The 16,866-nt window shown below is 39.5% G+C and overlaps 1 protein-coding gene across 4 annotated transcripts; it reads left to right on the top strand.

The window, feature by feature from the left end:
• Positions 1-5,071: 5,071 nt before the first annotated feature.
• On the top strand, positions 5,072-8,790 carry ppp1r3cb (protein phosphatase 1, regulatory subunit 3Cb). Of its 4 annotated transcripts, none has more exons than XM_061231386.1 (2): positions 5,072-5,128; positions 6,053-8,790. In XM_061231386.1, exon 2 carries the CDS (start codon positions 6,081-6,083, stop codon positions 6,993-6,995), a length of 915 nt encoding a protein of 304 aa, XP_061087370.1. In that variant the 5' UTR covers positions 5,072-5,128; positions 6,053-6,080; the 3' UTR covers positions 6,996-8,790. The 4 variants fall into 4 exon arrangements, with proteins under 4 accessions (XP_061087370.1, XP_061087368.1, XP_061087369.1 ...); XM_061231384.1 differs by having other exon boundaries at positions 5,076-5,248; positions 6,016-8,790; XM_061231385.1 differs by having other exon boundaries at positions 5,076-5,248.
• Positions 8,791-16,866: the final 8,076 nt, after the last annotated feature.

Consider the following 16,866-nt stretch of genomic DNA (forward strand, 5'->3'; position numbering starts at 1 on the left):
TCCATGGCCAATGACAGGTCTACCACAGTCCAGCACACGTGCATGGCACCCAATCATGCCACCCCTAAAGTTGCACACCACATGGGGTTGACTGTGATTGGTCACAGTTCATTTCACCTTGAACACACCCCCTTGTTTTCAATCCAAAGTAAACCAACAAGGAAAACATCAATAGATATTTTGAGAGACCACTTGTTAAAAAAAGGTTCCAACAGTATCCCCTTTGCCTCACGATTTTGAACACGCAGTTTTTTCATGCAGTGGATGACCTGCCAGAAACTCCCGTCCAAGCTCAGTGAAATAAAAAAAGAAATTCCTTTCAGTGCCAACATTCATGGCACCCTCTTGGGTTCATTTCCCCTGTATACATTGCATGTTCAATCTACCAGCAGAGCTAGAAAGGTTTCTTGTAACTTTGTTTATATTTATAACCTATGGTTTTAGAACCACAAATGTCTGTTTTGTAAAATACTACTCTTATACTTGACAGTACGTTAAACCTGCCAAAATCATGTATTTTTAGCATTAATTTCAGTCCTTTCAATCCAAGACAATTTTGATGGAATAGATTGTTTGGTACATTTGGATCTTTATTAATGGATATATTGACAATTATTGCCATTTGGGCAAAATATAATCTGCATATACTGCACTTTAAAGCATTTCATTCTAATCTTACACTGACTATAGCACTTTTCAGCATATTTGGCAATGCAGGCTCTTATAACAGTTTATTTTTACATGCTTAATTATATATGCATGGGTGGAAGACACTTATTTTTCTACAGGGTGCATCCAGTGTATACTGCATAGTAGTAGGACAGGTCTAGTGACTGAAATCTTAGTGAATTTGGTTTGCAAATGCTAGGTGTGCAGAGATTGCATTAATTCATGAAAGTTAACTTTACTTCCTATGCACATACACAGTTTGTCATTTTAGTGGTTGTTTTTCAGTTTATTGTAAATTGTTATCATTTGCAGAAGGTCGGCTTTTGAATTATGGCATCCAAAACGCTTTCGGGAACTTTCCACTCTGAAACTTCCATATTTGTTGGTCTCCCTCACAGGCTGGCTGCCAAGTTAAGCACTGTGGAATTCTCACTACAGGCGCCAGCTTGCTATGTCGTATGTTTGGGCCCATGTCACAACAACTTATTAAACAATATACTGCAATAATCAGGCATTCTTCAATACCAATACATAAACAATGCAGACCTGGAGCATGTTTAATCTGAAATATGCAGCCTGTGTTCATGTGTCTGAATGTATGTGCCACTCTATGTGTGCATTGAATGTCTTTATTAAAAGCTGATCTATCCATTACATTTTACCACCAAAATATCAGAACTGCAAGGTTGAAACTACAAGGGTACATCAATAGGAAACTCTTTGAAACTATTGCATCAGCTCTGCATTTGCTTGTGAGACATTTCAAAATATATACTTGATGCAATGGAACAAGAGGCAATTTGGACAATCGTTTTTAAACCAACTTCTTAACTGGAGTTACTTGAGGTTGCATGGAGGTGGTTGAGTCTCTCCAAATTACATTTAAGAACCAAGGCCAAAATATGCTGTATCCACCCTGCATTGTCCTTTCATAGTAAGGAAATCATTTATTGCATTTGGCAGCATTGACCCCGAAGTAACATTTCACACAGTGAGGTGCTTAAAACAACAACTTTAGATTAGTACTACTATTTAATATTACTATTTAACAATATGTCCATGTGATCTGCTTGTTTGAATATAATTGGATATGTACATTTTAGACTCTTAATAAACATTCATTTACAGATATTTATATTCTGTGCTGCATAATGTGATATTATTAGTTTCTTATTTTTTATTGTTATAATGTACATATAATGGGTGGCTTGTAGCGTAGTGGTTACGGTACATGACTGGGACCCGCAATGGTTCGATCCCCAGTTTAGCCACAATCCGCATAGCTGTTGGGCCCTTGAGCAAGGCCCTTAACCCTGCATTGCTCCAGGGGAGGATTGTCTCCTGCTTAGTCTAATCAACAGTATGTCACTCTGGATAAGGGCGTCTGCCATTAATGTGATTGTATTTTATTTAATGTGATTTATTTGCACAAAAGAGCGCAAAAGAACATAAAAGGATATGACACATAAAATGCAATACAATAGAAAAGAAACCCTAAGGGGCTTCTAAGTGTCATCCACCTATATATGAAACTTAGAAACCCTAAGGGGCTTCTAAGTGTCATCTACCTATATATGAAATTGTACACTAAAGATGAAAGTAGTTGAATTATGCGAGATTTTAATGGAGATACGCGTTTGCTACAGGCAGAACCACCTGTCACACCTGTCACCTGTCCCCCAGAGATTTAGACCTGAACTTTAACAAAATTAAAAACGTATCCACAGGTTTAACTGCATAGCATTGCCGTACAGATCATAGACCATAGCCTAAAGGACACATGTTCAATTTATCAGGCAACACAGGCAGTCTGTCGGTGCACTTCCTGCTCGGAAGTACCTTGACCAATCAGCACCGGAGTTCTCCTCTCCTGACTGCCAGCACTCAGTGCATTCAACAGCAGTGAGTGTGTACGTGCCTGGTACTCTGCCAGCTGGCTACTGGGGGGATAACAGAGCTCAGCTTTTGAGCAGCAAAGTTCATATGCTTTGTATCTTTATTTATCCAACAGGTGAGCATTTCAGCACATAGATCATCATGCTAAACCACAAAATATGTGTTCTATCTCTTTTTGTTGGTAGTGTTTAGTTGGTGCTTAGTCTCCCCTGTGACATTTTACTGCACCAGTATCACAAGAAAAGTTAAAGTTTTTTATTTACAAAACATACCGTCTATATAAAGTCCATTTGGTTGCAATTGGTTATATTTCCTTTTCTTCTCAGCAGCACCACTTTCATGCATAGAAAATAATTATTTGCAAAAAGCACCTTTTGAAAATCACCTTTTGAATCACTATTTACACTGCAGGAGATAAGCTGAATGAAATCATATTCAGTTTAGCTAATATTCCAGGTGACCAGTTGTCGTGTCCTAAGAAGCCTTCCCAGACTTCAAGGACATTAAAATTCTACAGCTACAACATCTCCTTTCCCCCAATCCTCTTTTTACTGCTGAGAGCTGCGGCCATATTTCTCTCCACCCACTGCAGACATAGCTACCCACTCGTTCCAGTGCTGCTGGGCTCTGCCACGAGAAGTCCTGCCAGAAATCTAGGAGAAGATATCCAACAAATTGCAGTCATTTACATCTTCAAAGCCAACACATTATGAATTCATGGCCACTGTTCAACTGACATTTTCCTTTGTCACCAAGCTGTCAGTGGAAGTGTTCTTGCTCCGTAAATATAACTGTCATTGGCACAGTGGCCTCCATGCTACTCACAACCCCAAGCACCATGATGTGAAATTTAGTTCAAGTGGTAGCACAGTGCTGAAGCCTGCTCACAGCAGATGTGCAACAATTGTCTACCCCTACAACTACATAGACATAGACAAAGAAAGGTTGTTTTCTTTCTTTCATCCCAGTAACATACCTGCAAAGCTAGCTGCATGGGCATTTTGACTTTAATCAGCAGCTCAAATTGTTTAATAAGTCCCTAAGAGAGTGGCTGGCATCAGTGCACAGCCTTCAAAGGTAAATATTTAGTTCTTATTGCAGTTTGAAAACTAAAATTTAATGATTAACATGTGACCTAAATACTGTTTAGTATTTTAGTAAACACCTGCAGGACTGGTAATTACAATTCTGAAGGGAAAAAACATTTTATCACACTTTATTCCCCCATTTTATCACACAATCAGTGAAATTAATTTGTGTTTACATTCCATTGTATGCATGCAAATAAATAGAGGAATAGACAGAAATTACTAGAACTGCAGAGTTTTTTATTAAAGAGAAAAGGCTATGAGAGCAGTTTGTGAAAGGGGAAATAGAATCTGAGATGCCCCTTTCACTGCTGATATTAGGAAGTAGGCTAGACAAGTTCTGAATTTGGCACAGCAGAAGTAATGTAAAAGGTACCTCATCATGTGCAACTCAGAAAACATGTTCCTAAAATATATCGTCCACAGCATGTGAAATCCGACATGGCATTTGGAACTCAGTGCCTCCTCCGGCCTGCAATGCCACCACTGACCTCATGAAAAGTCAGTGTGGGTAATGCCGGTTATATCACTAACACAACATGTGCACCAAGGTAAACACTTTACACACATATAAACATACACTGAATCCCTCTCCTGGGACAGAGAAAAAAAATCCCCTTAGCTTGATTATTACAGTTTTACACTACAATAGCACATACAATGCTCACGCCTATATATATTTTTAAATGTCACAAGCTTTCAAGAATTTGTTTGCGTTCATTTCTGGATTATTACTACCTGGACACATCTGATAATCACATCATGTGAAGGTTTGTTTTCTTTTCACAAACAATGGTGCGGAAATTTAGCGAATGCCTGAGACGGTTGTCATTTCTCCTTCGAATGTAATATCCGCTGTGGCATATAACAATGTTTTCTTTTAATAAAATAACTCCCCCAGATGACGGAAATTCTGATCCTGCACACCAATAACATGTAAACTTTTAAAACACCAAAAAACACGCACAGTCGCGCGCTACGAAAGCACGCACGCACGCACACACATACACACCCACACACAAACTATTTCCTCCACAAACAATACTAGCATCTATTTGACGATGACAGCTGCAACCTTTACTCGGTTAAATTATAACAATTCAGAGGAAAGCAGTACTCAGTCGGGAGATGGATCCATGGGATATGTGTTGCAAACAAATAAGCAACCGGCCGGCAGAGGTCTACCACGACTCTCAGAGGGAATGTGTATCAGACGTCCTCCCGCCTCCTTCCGTGGAAACGTCGACGTCAGATTTTTTTTTTTCCTGTCAACTGGGTCGTGATCAGCCCAGTCCTGCTCGCTGATTGCTCTATTGCAAACTTTCTCTTTCTTGCCATTGGCTGTCTGCTGGCTTCACGTGAGAAGTATGCAAATCTACTTGATATCCCGATTGAAAGCTCAGAATTACAGTGCCAGTGAAGTGCAGCGGCCGAGGAGGGGGCGTGAGAAGGGACAGCCTGAAACCACACTATCGGTTAGTGAGCGGTAAAACATTTAAAATAGCATTTCGGAATCTTCAATCGTTGATTCAGCTGCAGTGTCTTCATGTTCCGGAGTTTTGGCCATTTTAGCACTTTCCGATGAATTGCACCAGGTAAGATTAAGAAGTGCGTCAGAGACACCAGCTTGGTAAATTGATGTAACATTATTTAGTCAGTCGATGACAATTGGGTTTCAATTCATCGCGAAAAGTTTTTTTTTTCCATTCCATATCAGAATGAGATATTCACAGTTAAAAAATGTCGACTTCCACTTATCTATTGAAGACCGTGAATAAGCAGTTTAATTTAGCTACAAAGTTTGAAGGAGGATTCGTCAACCGAATATAGGTAAATAAAATAGGCCTATACTTTTTGGTGTGCAAAATAGACACTTTAAAATTATATAAAATAATTTTAGTTTATGAGTTACAGTTATTCAAAGTGCATGATTTGCCACATTGTTTTATTATTTAAATATAGCCCGCCTTCTGTGTTGTAACAAATTACAGTTATTGATGGTGTGCATCATTTTTTAATATAACATAAAATGAATAACTTCATTTTACCGGATTATTTTTGAGCCAAAAAAAAGAAGATAATTCCAAAGTCTTACGTGCACTGTATGTATTGTGACTCAGCAATTCAATTTAATAAAAGAAAATGATAGGGAATAACTGATGAATGATCTTAAATGTTTTCACTATGAATAAGTAACCGACAACCGACATATTTTCATAGTATCATATTGAAAGTGGATGTGGTCTGTATTGCCAACATCACATAGCGGGTCCTAATACCACTCTGAAATCATTTGCACTTAATTATGTCCTTCTACTTGTTTCTCACATCTGTCTCAAAGTTGTAACACTAATTTCCACAGACATGGTTCAATGTAATCATGTTTGTTCTCATTTCAGGGTATTGCATATCTTGAATCCCAGACCGATGCCGGGCCCGATCATGCCTGTAGACGTTGCCATGAGGATCTGCCTGGCACACTCGCCCCCCCTGCGGAGCTTCCTCAGCTCGTACGACGACTGCAGGGCCAGGAACCTGGTCAACGGGTACAAGCCCCTGAGGCCCTGCATCATCTCCAAGCAGGAGGTAGAGGCCTCCAGCCTGGGCTGGGAGAGCCCCAAGGCCAAGGGGAAAAAACGAGTGGTGTTTGCCGACTCCAAAGGCATGTCGCTCACCGCGATCCACATCTTCTCCAACTTCGAGGAGGACCCTCTCTCCGAGCTGCAGTTTGACCTGGGTGACCTTGAGGACGGTCCCGTCAGCCTGAAAATCAACAAGGACAAAAACTTCATCCTGGACTTCCCTCAGCCTGCCGCCGACTACCTGGACTTTCGGAACCGCCTCAAAAAGAACCTGGTGTGTCTGGAGAACTGCACCATTCAGGAGAGGTCGCTCGCTGGCACCGTGAAAGTTCGAAACGTTAGCTTTGAGAAGTCTGTCCACATCCGGGTAACCTTTGACTCCTGGAAAAGTCACACGGACGTTCCCTGCACTTTCATGAACAATGTATATGGCTGTCCAGACACAGACACTTTCTCCTTCACAATTGATCTGCTGAATGCTGTCCCCCCTGATGAGCAAATTGAATTCTGCATAAGCTACAAAACCCATGTTCAGACATACTGGGACAACAACGATGAAAAGAATTACAGGTTGATCCCTGCTGAGTGTGACGGTGACCAAGGCCAACCTGTGGTCCCGACGAAAGCACCTGAGTACAAGAGCCCGATGAAAGTGCCGGAGATGGAGTTTGATCAGTTCGGAAGCCCAAGGACATCGAGCGGATTCTTCCCAGAGTGGCAAAGCTGGGGCCACATTGAAAACGCCGCCCCCTACTGGTGATTTCACACAACACTGTTGACAAGTCTTGAAGAGACACAAGCTCTGATCTTTGCATGAAGAGAAAACACAACAGTGTAGATGTACATCTTGGAATCCTAGTGTATCGTATGTGATTTCTTATTTTAAAAAGATGTCCTTCAGATCTGTTTGAAATGGACTTAAGGGAACACTGGGACATTGTACTATGTCTCGAACCGTAGACGCCAGCAGAATTGAGCATTCTGGGCCCTTTGGAGGAAACGCCCACATCTTTGTTTTGCTAATTGAAAAATAAGGAGGCTCAAACTGTTTTTTTGCCTCATTTTTATATGATTTGCTGTTTAATGTGATCCTACTGAAGTCAACAGAGTACATTCTCAAATGTCTGTGCTCTTTTTAGTTGCGAACCTAACCCAGCTAAATTCCAAATATGTTTGAGTAGCAAGCAATCTTAATCCTGACTTTCTCAAGGTCAAAGTGTTTAAGTGTTCTGATTCTACTGAAAAGCAATATTAGAACAGGCAATACATGTAGGGTTACTTAGAACATGCAAGGACAGAAATGAAGATTGTAATATATTTCCAAATCTTATTTGCTGTGAACTAAAGCATTTTCATGAATCTAAGACGCAGTAGATCATGTGATGTCATAAGATAGATGCCTACCTTTGTATTTGTGTCTGATTTTCAGTTTGCCTGTACACAAAGCAATAGTGTTTCAGAAAATGTAAACTGTAGTTAAAGCTTCCTGAAACGAGAAGTCGAGCACACGTTTGGAAGTCTATACTTCTCATGGTCACTGTATAAAATGTCTTTATCAGCAAGGTACAGATTTGTATATTCAAAAGTTTTATCTGAAAGGGTCAAAAAGTGAAACTTTTTTTTTTTTATGTGGAAAGTGCCTTTTTTCCCTTAGCTAAACATCTCTGTAAAGCATGTGTTTAGAAACCTGACCTTTTGAAATTCCCTCTGTTTCATTACAGTATTGATTGCCACCCATTGTGGCATTCATTTGCTTAATGTAGCTAAGCCATGTGAATGTCACTGTAATGAACACAGTGAGGATGATTTTGCACTGATTGAAAACTGCCTTTAGAATCTCAGAGTGTGAAAGATAGGTAATTGGTACACTGTGAAGTCCTTCATATTGAAGGTGTTTTTAATTCACGGTATCTGTAAATTATCAACTTTCAGATAGGAACAGTTGGACAAAGGATTTTTGTGATGCCCCAGGAACATTGATATTTAGCTGTAAATGACAAAAAAATTAATTGTCCCTTTTGCACATAATGCATCCATGTTTTAAGACTTCCTATACAGTACAAACACAAGCAATGCACTTTTCACCAACTTTTACCTGTTTGCTGCTATATTTCGGAATCAGCTGGTTTCTCTGTATTGCATTTTGAATCCATGGCATGTGATTTATCCGTTTTGAACTGGAGAAAGGATTGTGAAGGAACTAGGAATGTTCATTTTGAAAAGTTTGAGTATGTAAGGAAAAAGTGAATAAGTTCCATTGGATGATAGTTCAATGGAAACGTTTGAAATGGAGCCATTGCCTTTTCTTATTTGTTTTTCCGTCCTTCTAGAGGAAAAGCAGGTTTGTCTTAAAGTGCAAATGCCCTGGACTTGAAAGTCTTTTGTGAATGGTAAATGTCTTGTGAGCTTTTGTGTATGTTGTGAATGTTCAAGTTCGAAACATAAACATGGTGTCTGACCGCCAGGTATTTTTCTACTGCAAGGTGAGGTTTCTGTGTGAAAGAATGGTTGATTTCATTTTGTGTTCCTTTCAGAAATAAAACTTTATGATTTAATTGTGTAAGGCTCTTGTTTCTTAACACTTCATCACAATTGTCAAGCATGGAAAAAACTGCTCCTGTGGCATCAGGTTATGTGTAAAAAAACATATAAATGCTAACAAATGCTAGATTTTATGACTGTCATGAATGAAATTTAGATGTCAAACACTGGTCCTTTTCTCCAGAACAGTATGACGCAGGTCTCTCGGCTCATACAGAGTGCTCTTGTTAAAAACAAGCCGCAGTCGCAGACCTGGAGGCTGTCAGGCAGGCTCTGGACAGAAATACGGGCTTCATTAACAGAGGTGTCGCACACAGGCAGCCGTTTCTACCAGATGGTGCTGTAATCAAGACTCTGGTCTTGTGACTAAGCACTGCAACACCTTTACATTGCAGAAAATAAGTGACTGTGCCCAAATAAAGCTGTTGTCAGGTTCATATGTTTCTCTTAACAACATGCAAAAGCAGCATCCTTTCCACTGCTTTAAATAATCCCAAAAAACAGTAGATTTGTTGAACAGGGCATTTATGGTTTGGCTGAAAATACCTGTTAGACTGGTAAAGCACAGGCGTGATTGGAAAACGTGTGCGCCCCACCTTCAGCAAAGCCCTGGACTGCCTTAAATGTCATGGTAATTCACCAGAAGAACATTCAATGTATTGGTCTTCAGGATCAGTCTGACTTTTGTGAGTTGGCTCCGGCTGATCGCCACATGTAACATAAGCCCAGCAGAGACCTGCTGACTGGGGGGATCTGAGATTTGAAACGTGTGGCTGGAACGAGAGATATGAATTCACATGCTCTGTAATCCAACAACCAAAACCAACCAACAAGTAAATATGTCAGTGTGAATGTCAAAGTGTGCATTTAAAACCGACACAGATCTCTAGACCGCTGGTTCTTAAGCTTTTAAATATCGGGACCAAAATTTAAAATACCTTTTTAGTATCTTGACCCAAATTTGAAATGTAGTACCTTTCAGGGACCCATCAAGTACACATACCAGCATAGCCTAGTGGACTGCAGACTCATTCTGGGACCCAACTCATATACTCCCGTGACCCATTTTGAGACCCAACCCATATTTTAAGAAACCCCGCTCGAGACCATATTGTCAAGTCAAGTCATCATTTATTTAAAATGCATTTCACAGACGTCTCAACACACTGTACATTTAAAAACATAGGATTGTAAAAGATAATACATCAAGGCAACAGCATAACAACAACAGCAAATATTAATTGTCACTGCAGAGAATATTTGAATTTATAATATCAATGAGCATTCTATGGGAAGTACATGAACATTTTATGAACTGATTATTCTTCTGACCTATTTATTTACATGCACCATGTTATACCATTAAAACAAGGACCCAGTATTAATGTCTTTTATTTGATAAAACACTAATATAGCCAATGTATGCCTCCAAAATAGCTATTATTGTGATCACAATGAATTGAAACTTAAAAGCTGTAAAAGCTGAGGACAAATGAACTTTTGAACTCAGTTCAAAATAAAATTAATGGCTAATAATTCCCACCAGTCCTAAAAGAATGTCCTATTAAAAAAAAAAAGGTAGCCCAATTATGGTGCGAAGAGTTCTGTTTACATTTTTTGGGAAGTCTGAAAATGATGACCCATTGCTCAGGCTTCCTGTATGTACAAATTGCTGCCTGTAAAATGGTCCCCAAAGTCATTTCCTGCCTAGAAACAGGAAGGCAACAAGGCCAGAGTAGCATTAGTCTTTGCAGGAATTTCATTGGCTGCTCAGCTGAGCTGCAATGTCTAATTAATTTCCTAAGTTTTCAGATGGGCTACCAGATTGAATCCTCATTTATACTATTTATTTTAGAGCAAGGTGAAATTATATGGGTATATATTATACATGAATCCTGTATTGTAATATGTAATATTCTAGGACTTAAGGGATGCTTTTGTTAACTCTTTAAACCCTTTTTTGTGAACAAAGGCAGCTGAACAAGAAGTAAAGAATGGTATTGGGTGTTGAAGTGGTATAATACTTAATGAAGTGTATTCAAATTAAGCTTTAAAAACATAAATACCATGCAATATTATTAGAGCAAATAGCAAAAAAAGAAAAAAATAGCTGCTCCCTTGTTAATATGAGGCAGCACCTATTCCTAGTTATACAATGAGTGGATGATGTGTGAGTGGTCATGGTTCTGTCAAATATTGACATTGATTATTGTCATAATGAGGCAATACATCCAGTCTACAGACATTTATTAACAGGAATATTCTTTTCCCTAAGGATTTTAGGTAGTATATTTGAGCAAACAGAATCTTACTTTTTCAGACAGTGTACATCTAGCACCATATAGCTTGCATGGCCATGAGTAAAGAAATGCTGTAATTCTATCAATAACAGAGATCAGTGGCTATCTTTAAACATTAGAAGCAGAAGCAGTTTGCCCATACATTTGGCCCATAAAGTTTCCCCACAGACAGTCCTCTTCACAGGCTGCGGCTGACACTCAGGCAAGCCTAATTCTTTCACAAGACACTTGAAAACAGGATGCTTTCTTCACAAGTCTACCATGGCTATTTGAACACCTCATAAATTAACAAAATACACAAACTCTCCCACACTGATATCACCAGGAGACACATGAACTATGATTTTGCCAGTTGTTGTGAAAGAATTGTAAACATGGGTGCCTGATTAGACTTGACACATTGGCTGACAATGTGCTGATTAACATTCCAGCCACATTACCATGCACTTTGCTTACCCCACATTTCAAGTGAAGGTTCCCGACAGTAGCCTACCTTCAGAGCTAAATGCAATATAGGCAAAGTGTTAATAATCACTAATCATTTTCTAATTTGTCTCTCATGCAAATGGTCTGCTGTATAATTTTGTTTGGTTGTTGGTCGATGGGAAATATTGCCAATTTTGGCCCAGACATCTTTAGCAATGCTGCTGTACTGTAATTGTTTGAGGCATAACTAGGACAATGGTTCACCGCCTCAATTAATTCAAATTTGCCATTCAGTCATCTTTTTAACATTGGGAGATGTTCTGAGGGTGGGCAGTGATGGCAAATGTTGAGCTTTTAACTCAGAGACAGACAGATGTCAGCACACTAGGTTTAGTTGATGATTATTATATTAATACTATTATTATAAACAGTACAGCGCCAAAAAGGTCAAAACGAGGCATTAGAGAATGTAAACAGCTGCCCTTGTTATCACTGGTTGCTTGCAGAGAGAGCAAACTGTGTGTTTTTCTTCCTAGTCTGGATGTCATGCTTTCATGGTGGCCCAACATTTACACAATCAAAACAAAAATCATTTGAGTGAAAATGGCAGGGGCTCTGCCACAATTATCATAATTGGGATTATGATAGTTAATCATAATCACAGCGCTAATGCTAATGCTAAACCAGTCCTGTACTGGCAGGATAGTGGTTGTATGTCCTAGAGGGGAAAGGCTTCTCATGTGAACAACATAGGGTTTATGGGGACTGAAATATTTCTGACCGTCTACTACTGTCCTCTGCCATGTCACATGCTTCGTCCTCAAGGTGGCTTGCTGTCACTTACTAATATTTGAATCCGAAAGGTTTCACATAGGCAGGTTCGACCTTACTAGAATTACCTCAGCTGTGTGTAACAACTGGATCCTGGTCTAAAATGGTCATTGTTAATTGTGTAACTGCACCCGACTGTTGACAGAAACTTTAATCTAATCTATGGCAACAACAGTGCTTGCAATGCATTTGCTAACTAATTAGCCAGCTAATGGGCTTGTAAGCAGTATAGATACTGTCACTGGTACAGTACTGCAGGTGTTTCAGCCACCCCTTTGAATATAAGTCAAAGCTTATATTCAGGAAAATGTAGTTTTAAAAAGTGTTTTTTATTTTTTTACCTACTGTCTCCCCATGTGCTGATTTGTTTGGTTATTCTCTTATTAGGACAAAATAGTAATACTTTATATAGGAATCAGGGACAGGTCACGTCACTGACGAGTCACTGTGTCTCACAGGTTTAGTGGACATGCTACACTCGGTCGGACTTCATGCCCATATAAGGGCTCCCCGTCAGTGGGTGACGTCACAGACACCAGGTCCATATTTTTTCTACTGTCTATGATATTGACAGACCTGCTTCTTGTGGTGTTAGCATTAGTATGCCACAACATGCAATGCATTGTTGGGGTTGTCAGAAGTCAAGTAATTCAGTAATTTGAGGAAACATTTTGAGCTCAAATTTATTTAGAATAAGGTATTTATAATTGTACTAAACAATATGAGCCTATAACAATATTATTAATGTCTCAATAGAAAATGACTTTATTGCCTTTTTATGAGAGGCCTATTCTTTAAGGCCTCCTTCACACATACTGCCTGTGCAGGCTTCAGGTATCCCTGGTACCATGGATATAATTTAGACAGGGTCCCTTCACATTTGAAGTGTCTCCCACTTGCGAACTAAGGCTATTCTTGGCACATAATTCAGCTGCCTGGCATAGCAACTAAATTACATAATGTCAAATGAAACTCACCCTGTTCCAAAGAGCACTATTCTAATTTCTTGAGAAACATTGTTCAATGCTTAGCAAAGTCAGCTGGCAAATACATATATGGTATAAGAGCTGTAATTCTACATTAAGTGGTATGTATTTGTTTCAGATGCCTACTGCACTTCTGGTAAATTACAAGCTGTCCAGAAGTGCTGAACACAGTACATTGTATACACATGCAACCATGACAACTGTACACCAAAGTACCAAACTTAACACTTTTAATTTTAATTGTAATTGTTTTTATTAACATGGCGGAAGCTATGATAAGGAATTAAATTGACTTCCAATCCCTGCTGTTTAGAGATTGCTGCAAAATACTTTTACAAATGAAAAAACCTTTGCAAATGAAAAAACAAAAATATTATTTTTTACGATGCCTAATGTTTCCAAATTAAATCTTGGTTCATTTTCCGTCATATGTACAGTAAATAAAATACGTAATTATACACCATTCATTCTGGGGAGTTTCAAGGGAACAGCCTTTTAAAGTTCCCGAACTCTGAAGACATGTTTTAAATATATATAAGCCAAATGCCGAAATGGAATAAAATAGGAGCATTCATAAACAAGCACAAGTCTGCTCTGTTATGAGAACAGTCCTGCAGGCTTTGAATTAAAGCAGGGCAGCTGTAAAACTGTAACCTGCAGTATACAAGCCTCCTGAGAAATAATTGGAATAAAAAATAGGAAAGCATACTAACTCTGGATAAAGTTGAAATGTTTTTGGTTTGTGAGAGGAGGCTTTTACACTGATTAGAAGTACCTCAACAACATGCGTCTAACATGACAAAATCCCAACCGCTGTCAGCATTCTTCTCAAGTGATTTATGCAATCTATAATTATCTCCTATTCTCCTATGGGTATTAATTACACTGACAACGTCCTCACAACACACCACGAGGGCTCTTGCCAGCCTGCTCAATGAAAACTCAGTGCAGAGAGTGAGCCATGACCCAACTTGCTCTGTAGGACGGTACCTGTCTTCTGTGAGAAAATGGAGGCAGTTACTGTACAGAGCAGGTGGGGCTCCTGTCATTATATCATCTGTCAGTATTTCTAAAGCAGCCTCCCACCCATACAACTGTGTGATGAAAATATCACACCAACTGTGCAATGGCGGCCAAGTATTAGCAAGTGACCATTTTTTCTGTGCCCTGTCATATGATCTTGATATAGTAAATCCACAATGACCTGAGGGATTATCTGCTCTCCTTGTTACTTCTTTCGGAGCTTGCTTGGCAAATCGACATGTGAATACGGGGTGGATAAAAGAGGACGCTGAGCAAGATTAAAAGCACCCAAAGGCATGTCAGCTATAAAAATAAAAATAAGTCTTTAGACATGGCTTGGCTCCAGTGTTTTAGACGTTGTAGATGTTGTAACTAGAAAAGCACTGCGCTCCCATGGACACCCCACTCAGTGCAGGCAGCTGGGGAGTGTTTCCTGTCTAAGATAACACACACAGGCAACCTGAGGACAATGCACTCATAACCAGTGCTGCTCCGCTACTGCGGCCAACTGAATCCAGTACGCCTGCTGTCGAAGCTGATCCAGAGAGGCTTGTGTGAACAGTGCTTTGGATATGAGTCTCCATGCCAACAGTAATGCCATTTCATTTTCAACATTAACTTTACTGTCCCCATGGGGAAATTAGTTTTGAACTCAAGTGTTGCTGCATTGATAACAAACGATGCATAACAAATCACACATTCAACCATGCATGCTGTACATACATACATACATACATACACAAAAACTTACACGCCAGTGCCACAAATAAGAAATTCAACCAACATATTGCACAGCCCAGGATGTTTGACTTATGTGGCATGGACTTTTGTAAGTTGCTAAAATGGGGTGTGATCTAAGTGTGTGGAATGAATGTTGGTGCCAGACAGGGTGGTTTGAATATCTTAGAAATGGCTGATCTCATTGGATTTTCACCAACAACAGTCTCTAGAGTTTGCAGAGAATGGTACGAAAAACAAAAAAACATCCAGTCAGCAGCAGTTCTGTGGGCAAAAACGTCTTGGTAATGAGAGAGGTCAGAGGAGAAGGGCCAGGCTGGTCAAAGCTGACAGCTAGGTGACAGTAATGAAAATAACCACACACTACAACAGTGGTATGCAGAAGAGCATCTTCGAACACACAATGTGTCAAACCTCTTAAGTGGCTAGGCTACAGCAGCTGAAGATCAATAATTCTAAATAATAAGTCTAATAAATACCTAATAAAGTGCTCACTGAGTGTACATATCACACTCTGGCATTTTGGGGACCCCCTTGGCTACATCTCAGACTGTAAATAGTTGGCATTAGTTTGAAGATAGTTGGCTGTGAAGGAAGCCTTGCTCCGAGATTAATTTTCAGCGTGCCGTGTATAAGAAATGCCCACATAAACGTTATAATCGCATAAATCCACGTTATGATCCCGCATAAAGGAACCCGTCAGCTGTACAAATCAAGAATCATGACTCACGATACTGAAATGTGACCTGCTGGAAGAACTCATGTGTAGTCATGATTGCTATGTGAAATCCTGATCGAATCACAAAATGCAACAGCTTGCTGTGGTGTAGCTTCAGAGGCCAAAGGAGGTAGTTTAATATACTAGTGCTCCTTTAACAGTTCCAAGCAATGGGATAATTCAGGTCCAGGACTGTATGGATAGGGTCTCAGCACAGTGGCTTCAAAACAGTGTGACAGGCCCTCTTTTAGATTAGGGATCAGGGGTTCTATTTTAACTTTGTCAAAGCCTTGAACTCTGGTCCAGGACAAACAGACCAATCTTCTCAAGAGGTGTGGAAATTGTAAAGTCACTTTCAAAGCTCAGCTGCTCGTGCTGGTAAGCTTCCCTAAAGTCACACAGAAGCTTCTGTGAATTTTCTTGTAATGAGAAAATGATAACTCGCAAATGTTGTCTCAGAAATCATTCAACAAATAATATAAACCTTACACAAAGTTTTTGTGTCTTCGAGGGAAAATAATTGCTTTACAAATAAAAATATTTTTTCATGAATATTTTTGTACAAACAAAATAATTGGTTGCACTTGCAAATAAATCTCAATGGATAAATGGTTAGCATTAGACATAACTTTACCTAAGACTGTATTCAATAAATAGTCAGTGTGTTGACTCAGTTATATGCATGTGAGTTTGCTATTTTAATGGACTTTGATCTTTCCAAGGTAAGTATGTCAGTCAAAGCCAGGCCATTCCAGGCCAACCTAAGTTTCATAGCCCTTATTTCCCACACCATAGTGTGTTGGCATTATGCAATTTCACAGTTAATATAAAGCATTTTTGAGAAAGAAAACTGCCTTTAAATAAGCTGCAGGAAAGTATTCCACTACAGATATCTCTGCTGTGCTATGCTCACAAGTGCACTGGTGACTCATCAGCTTGTGGTTTCCCAAAACCCTATAAAGGTCCAGGTCCAGGAATTGGCAAAGTTCATGAGGAGTGAGGCCAAGGGGCTGTTGCCGTTACTCAAAACTGGACGCTACCTTCTGTGCCAGGCAACATCACAAGCTG

Source organism: Conger conger, chromosome 2 (assembly GCF_963514075.1).
Source record: "Conger conger chromosome 2, fConCon1.1, whole genome shotgun sequence".
In the NCBI taxonomy this organism is placed as follows: Eukaryota; Metazoa; Chordata; class Actinopteri; order Anguilliformes; family Congridae; genus Conger; species Conger conger.